Here is a 7,202-nt window from a genome sequence, read left to right on the forward strand (position 1 = left end):
ACTCTTCAATCATGGAGATTGCCGGCCTGGAATGGATCATACAACATACGTACATATTAATCAAAATTGGATACAGAGGCGGAGTTCTTCTTTCCTTCACAAACACTGATGGAAAACAGAGACGGTGTCGGAACCAGGCAGAACAATATGAGAATTAGCTTTAGTTGGTCATGTTGCAAGGAAAAGCCGACAGAGAGCTCTGTAGTGGCACATCACCGACCTTGAGAGGTGGTGCAAGTTTGTGCATAGCCGTAAAAGTCAAAAGAGCGAGGAGCACTAAACTTGTAGAGAAAACAATTGTGTGGGTGTTTTGTGCAAAATATTGCCTCCATGGCGTGCATGTCAACCAAGATTAGTCCTGCGTAGGATCTGTGGCAACGTAGAATCCGAGCAGAGATATTATACCTCTAGCATATACTCCCTCCGTTCCTAAATATTTGTCTTTCTAGACATTTCGAATGACTACTACATACGGATGTATGTAGACATATTTTAGAGTGTAGATTCACTCATTTTGCTTCGTATGTAGTCACTTATTGAAATGCCTAAAAAGACAAGTATTTAGGAATGGAGGGAGTAGTACTCTGCGTGGGTAAGGCGAGGCAGTGCAGAGTGAGTTGATGGTACAAGCAGATTCCTGAAAATTGAAGTTGATCGGATATGGATTGTGTGTATGCATTTGCATGGTGGATACATCAGCAAAAGAAAGGATAATATGGACGCAAATCACTTTCTGGAGCAGAGTACCCAAACCAGAATACAAATTATTCCGTATATTTCTGGGCTATGCCAACAACACCTTAATTAATTGCAGCCTTAGCCAGCAGGCTCGGTGATAAATTAACGGAATGACGGAACCAAAATGCAGACAACACATGAATAAAATTAATAGCGATTCATACACATGACACTTTCAGTACGTCCGTCAGCAAGCATAAACATGCATGCTATGCCGCTGAATTATTAATAATAAGACAGAAATAAATGAAACCAAACCAAACCAAACCCTTGTTAGTTCAAGCGCGTGCAATCACAGACACAAATCAAACATGCTCCAGACATAGCTTCAGACCAACACAATCTTGGCAAGTAAACATTCACAGACTTGAACCATTGCCGCTGTTGAAAGCAGCAAGACGTCCCACTCCCGTAAGACGTCACCACCAAACCTCCTACACACAAGAGCGAATGACATGACCATTTAATTTAATGAAAGCGGAGTCGATGGAGAGAATGGGTCGTCCAATGCACAAATGACAGAGAGTGTATCGAGAAACTTTGCTGCTCTGCGTATGTGTATGTATTTCATTTGTACGTTTGTATGCAACAACAATCTTATAGTGACTTCTCATATATCATGATACGTGCATGCATGAAAAAAGAAAGAAAAATAGGAAGAGCGTGTGTGTACCTGAGTAGTACGGTCAGTTCACCAGAGCACCGAGAATCTAGGCAGGGGCTTCTTGTAATATGATGAGTGGCGGGGATCATAGAGGGAAGGGTCATGGCTGGCCTCCGGCCCGTCCCACTCCAGCTTCTCCCACCAGTCCTTCTCGCAGTCCACGATAGGGCGGATGTCTTGGCCGACGGCAGGGATGCGCCGGAGACCCCAGCATCCCCTGACCCTCATGGTCTCAAGTTTGGGAGCATACATCTTGGCTTCACATATATGCTGCAGCTTATAGAGCTCATGCAGGTAAATGTGCTTCAGCTCTGGGAACTCCAGTACACCTTTTCGGTCATCGTTGGATATTGTTGTCAGGAACTCTGGCTCCACGGGGAATACCTTGTCGAGATCACCACAACTGACAATGTGAAGGGTCTCTAAGTTGGGAAAATATGAGCCTGGAGCAGCCCATGATAATGGAAGCACGGATTTGAGCCTTGGACATGAGTAGAGGTGTATGCTCTGCAGATTCACGAAGGAACGGGTGTCCTTGGCACTGACAATATTTCCTCTGCTCCAAACACAGGATGCCATCAGCAGATCAGCCGCCCAAAAGTTCTGTAGTTCTTCAAAGCAAAAGATATCATAGTTAGTGGCGAAGACTGTGTCTAGCTTGGGGCATCTCTCCACACGGCACTGTTGCAGCCTAGACCATCCAAGTTTCTTATCTTCTATGGTCATTACACATTCAGGGATGATAGTGTTGATGGAATAATTATCGTGCACATGCAAACTCTCAGCCTTGTCCATCACAAATATGATAGCCTTGTTACCTTGTGTGCTCTCCATGCTAGTGTTGCTAATTCCTTCACCAATCTCCACATGGCGGGCTAACGGCTGAAACTTCGCTGCACTATTGTAGTCATGATCAATAGTTATGTTGTCCATAGAAAAAACATCATAACAGTGATTGGGGATTAATGACTTTGGTAGGGCTGGCCCCAATATATTCCCACAGTTACCAGAACCCATCTTTCCTTTGTTGCACCACTGTCCACTAGCAGAAATGCAAAGGTTTAGACTAAATTTATTTGTGCCCATGTTCCAAAACGTATTAATGTAAGTTGTTTGCGTCAATATCTGGATGAATTTGATGTCCACCATAGCAACATATGCTTGACAATGACCCTTTTTAAACTTCTCAAAATCTGGTGGTATTCTTCCGACCTCTTCTCCTCCTCGAGTGTCAATGCAGAGAAAACATAGTTGGGACATCTCCTTTTCTGGCCAAAGCACAGCACGAAGTTGCTCACATCCCAATAGCATGACTCGTTGGAGACATGGGACCTGCACCACCTGAGTTGTGAGGTCAAGTGTCTTGACTCCTGTGCCTGAGAGGTCCAGCTCCTCAAGGTTTGGAAGTGATCCACCTAGCTTGAAGTTGGACAATCTTGCACAACCAGCCATGGAGATGCGGCTTATTTGGGCTTCCTTGGAATGATCTTCTACTCCTCCTACATCCAAGCTGAATGATTCAAGTAACGGAGGGAGTGCTTCTGGTCCAAGGTGCTCCAACCCAACACAAGCATCTAGAACCAAGGTCTTGAGGCTAGTTGCTTTTGACAGGTTGGGCAAAACTTGTAGTGTCCTATTCCCAGAAAGGTTGAGGAATTCCATCTTCACTGTATCCGTAAATTCATCCTTTCCTCCTGTCTGCCAAGGCCTTGTAGGTTCAATCACTAGAAGCTTCTGAAGGTTATGCAATTGTCGCCATGCAAAACTGTGGCACCAAATCCTTCCTTTCTTTATATGTACCTCCCTAATGTTTGCAGCCATCTTCTCTGTTATGTATGTTGCTAAGTCCAACTCCCAATCCGTGTGGCATATGTCTAGTACCCATAGGTTCTCAAAAAATTCCATTGCCGGTCTATCTTGCTTCTCATCTTCTTCTTCTGCTCGCTGGTCCTTGCAGCCATCTAATCCAAGGAACCTTAAGTTGTGGCAACAACAAAAAGGAGGTGCAGAAAAACTGAAGGTGCAATGACATAACTTGAGCACCCGAAGTTTGTCCGATTGATGAAACATGTCATTAGGTAAGGTTCTTAATGGTGGATCTGGTCCTCTTGCGACTGCAGCAAGGAAAACAGACGTTGACCCTGGCTGCACAACAGAGCTGTCCTTGGCCAGTATCCATCGTTTTGGAGGAGTCTTCAACTCATCACCAAAAGAGGGCAGTGCATTAGATGAATAATCCTCCATATCTATATGTTGATGCAGAGCAGCAGCAACCTTCCATGCTTCATCACCTTGACCTCCCTGTATAATCCCATCACAAACCCAATAGTTGGAAGAATGGGTGGCCCAGTTGTAGTCCATTATGTTGCCTCCCTGATAATTTAATGACAGCAGATACAAGTAACACTCTTCAACTGTTTCGCCAAGATTATCAGTGTACCCAGCAATCTCTCTTGCCTCTAGTTGCAGCAAATAATTCCACCCGTGAGTACTGTACTCATCATAAAGGAAAAGATGCGAAGGATCCACCTTCTCACTAATTCCTTGGTTGAGCCGAAGCCTTCCTCGGAATGTCCACAATACCTTAACATCAAAGATTGGCGCTTGAGGAATGCCAGAATCAGTCAACCCAACCATATTGTTGCTGCCATTATGGAAGACCACTAAGGATATGTGTTCTCGTAGGGCATTATGAATCTCCCTCGCAATGACTGCAATCTCAGCTCTGGAGCTTTCAACTACCCCCCTGAAATCATCTTCTTCATCTTGCCTGTCAAAAATATCCATTACCCGTTGAGGAAGCTTGAGTTCTTGTGCGATTGTCCTCTGGAGCGCTCTTCGACTTTTCCACCTTGAGCAATCGACATGGATGATCCTGTCGAATTTCTTGAGCAGAGATGGTGGAGGGTCTTGGGCTATGGCTCTAAGCACCGCCGAAGCAGCCAGCCCACCCGCTCCATCAAAATAGATGGCCTTGTGTGTAGTATTGCTTGTATCCTCTAGATAAGGGATTACATTACTAACCGCTTCATCAATGGTGTCCGCATCAATCCTCTGCATAATTAGCTGATAACAATGAGTTGAGGTGGCTCACTTTAGCAGTTTTCGTCTAGTAATGTATATGCAAAAGGTGCACCTACAATTTTTTCTTTTTATTATTAGAGTCGAGAATAATTAATTAAACTGCATTATTACATACATGGCCGTCACTCACTCAGCATGCATACATGCTATCCTCCCAGCCAGAAAGCCACGTACGGCCATACAATTTCAGTAGTGTTTATGCATGTGTCCGTGGGGTGCAGAACAGTAGAACATGCACTAATTAAACTGCAAGGATGTCACCACCACGACTTGAGCATGTAATTTGTCAGAGAAATGAGGAATTAATGGTCGTGTTGCTGTGGTTAGGGGTACTGCAGCAAGGGAATGGATGGCGGAGAAGGGTCGTGTGTGTGTGTGATCTCGGACGTCCTTGTTTCATCCTCTTGGAGGAGCTAATTTACATGCAATTAAATCTTGAACTACATATCACAATATTATTCAAGAACCAACTAATTAAGATAACCATCTCTGACATATATATAGTACTAACATACCAGCGGAAGAACTAGCTAGGCTAGGCTACATTGTGAGAACTGGGTGCATGAATGCCTCTCGAGGCATGACAAATTAATACCTCTCGAGGCATGATGACTAATTGTTTGAGTGAAGGCCTTGCAGAGACAAGAAGCTCCAGAAATCTAACCCATCGATCGATCGGCACCGGCCTCCAGATGAATCAATTTGCAGCTGGCACCTGCTAGTTATCAAAAGAGAGTAATTGTTAGTCGATGCATAACTAGAATATATATATGATGAGGTTTATTAATAGTATTGACAGTACGTACCTTAATCAGTAGGCTGTCAGAGATGGTTGTCTTGACATAATCTATTGCTAATGTCAGTTGAAGGGGGACGGAACAATGGATACTGAAGATTTGATGCATGGTATGCAGAGCTTGTGTTTGGTCTTTGGCTTTTGTTTTGGCCAAAGCATACATGTGTAGCAAGCTGGTTCTTTGCTTCAGGTTGGAGCTACTTAAAGAATAATTAAAGATTGAGCTGTCTGCCTCTTTTTCTTTTGCTTTCTTTGAATAAAGCAGGTTGGACTAGATTCCAAGCAGTATCGAAAGGTGTGTGCGGGAGGCAGGACTCGCATATTTTCCTTTCTGCTCTTTTTTCATGAAAAACATATATAAGAAATAATAGAGTTATTTATCTAAAACCATCACACTTGGGACTAGGGTAAAAACTTGGTACCACATTGAAGGCAGGACACAAAAAACCATTGGAAATGCGCCTAATGTGTAACGCGGAGCACCGACGCTCGAATTTGGTCGCGAAAACAGCAAAACCAGTCGGGACGAGGTGGCATGCTTGTATGGACAATACGCTGAGTTGGACGAGGATCCCACTTGTCAATGACTCAAGTGTTTATTAATTTTTCACCTTTTCGTTCTTTTTTCCTTCCTCGTTTTCTCTATGGCATTTAGCCCAACAGGTTGTGAGCGCTGGAGCATGGACATCACCGGCGCATCCACCAGCAGAGAGGACGTGCGCAACGACGGCGCCTGACTATGCCGTCGTGCCGGGAAACCAGGTTGTGTATGCGGGCCACGTCCTGGAAGTGGGATCTCGCCGGAGCTCGGCAACGGAGTGGCGCACACGCGTGGCGCGAACAGCAATGGCAAGGTGTGGCCAGGAGGAGGCGCACGGGAACCATAGTGAGCACACGCGGCACGAACACCTATAACGGTCGCCGGCAAGGCGTGGCCACGGGGAGGCGCGTGAGAACCGCAGGGCGCACGCGCGGCATGAACAAGTATGCATGGCGGCCGGCAGCATGGCTGGGCCATGCGATGGCGCGTGGGGTGCGTCTGTGCGGTGCGCCCGAGGTCAGCCATGCCGGATCTCGCGGGAGTGATGCGTGTAGGTTAGGTGCATGCGTGCTTGTGACGTGGGGCGTGCTCGTGGCAGTTGCTCGGCTGCCATGGCCATGGTGGCCATGGAGCTCACAGCTCGCACGTCAACAGAGAGCTCGGGCGTCCACAGGAGCTTCTGCATCGTCGGCTGCGAAGCCTCATGCCCCCCCAGACGGCAAAAGTGAAAGTTGTAGTACATTAGACTATGCTAATGCCGATTCCTGGGTACCCATTTGTCTGTCGGTTAATTTGCGACAAAGTAGTAATTAATAAGTTGCTTATGTTGATAATATTTGACATTTATAGCTAACAAGAAAGAAAAATCTTGCCAAAATCTACTAGGCCTAGAAAGAACAACTGCAACATTAGCTTCATCAGAAAACTAAACTCAACATACTTATCTAAATGCTCTTATATTAGTTTACGGACGAAGTAGTAGTAAATTGGTGCTACTTTGTTGTGTTTCTTTTCTTCCAGAGGCCAACCATTTCATGGTTCTGAATGAATCACCATAATTTTCACTGTGGCACCTTGGCTTGATGATTAGATTGGAGAGCCTGCCCACTAGTCTAATATTTAATTGGATTGGAGCTGAGCGGCGGCGGAGGGAGGCAATAGGAACGGGAGGTAGGTCTATCATGGGCTGGGTACAAACAAACGAAAGAAGAATGCTGATTGGCTTTCTTTGCTTCAGGTTGGAGCTACTTAAAGAATAAAGATTGAGCTGTCTGCTTCTTCTTCCTCCTTTCTTCTTTTTCTTTTGCTTTCTTTGAGTAAAGCAGGTTCAATTGGATTCCAAGCAGTATAGAAAGGTTTTTTTTTATGATATCAAACTT

At 45.2% G+C, this 7,202-nt stretch overlaps 1 protein-coding gene across 1 annotated transcript; it reads right to left on the reverse strand.

Moving 5' to 3' along the window:
• Positions 1 to 863: 863 nt before the first annotated feature.
• Positions 864 to 5,433, reverse strand: LOC123186884 (uncharacterized). Its single transcript, XM_044598565.1, has 4 exons — positions 5,293 to 5,433; positions 5,082 to 5,201; positions 1,412 to 4,456; positions 864 to 1,172 (listed from the first exon to the last, which is right to left on the reverse strand). Exons 2-3 carry the CDS (start codon positions 5,091 to 5,093, stop codon positions 1,430 to 1,432), a joined length of 3,039 nt encoding a protein of 1,012 aa, XP_044454500.1. The 5' UTR covers positions 5,094 to 5,201; positions 5,293 to 5,433; the 3' UTR covers positions 864 to 1,172; positions 1,412 to 1,429.
• Positions 5,434 to 7,202: the final 1,769 nt, after the last annotated feature.

Source organism: Triticum aestivum, chromosome 2A, assembly GCF_018294505.1.
Source record: "Triticum aestivum cultivar Chinese Spring chromosome 2A, IWGSC CS RefSeq v2.1, whole genome shotgun sequence".
Classification (NCBI taxonomy): domain Eukaryota; kingdom Viridiplantae; phylum Streptophyta; class Magnoliopsida; order Poales; family Poaceae; genus Triticum; species Triticum aestivum.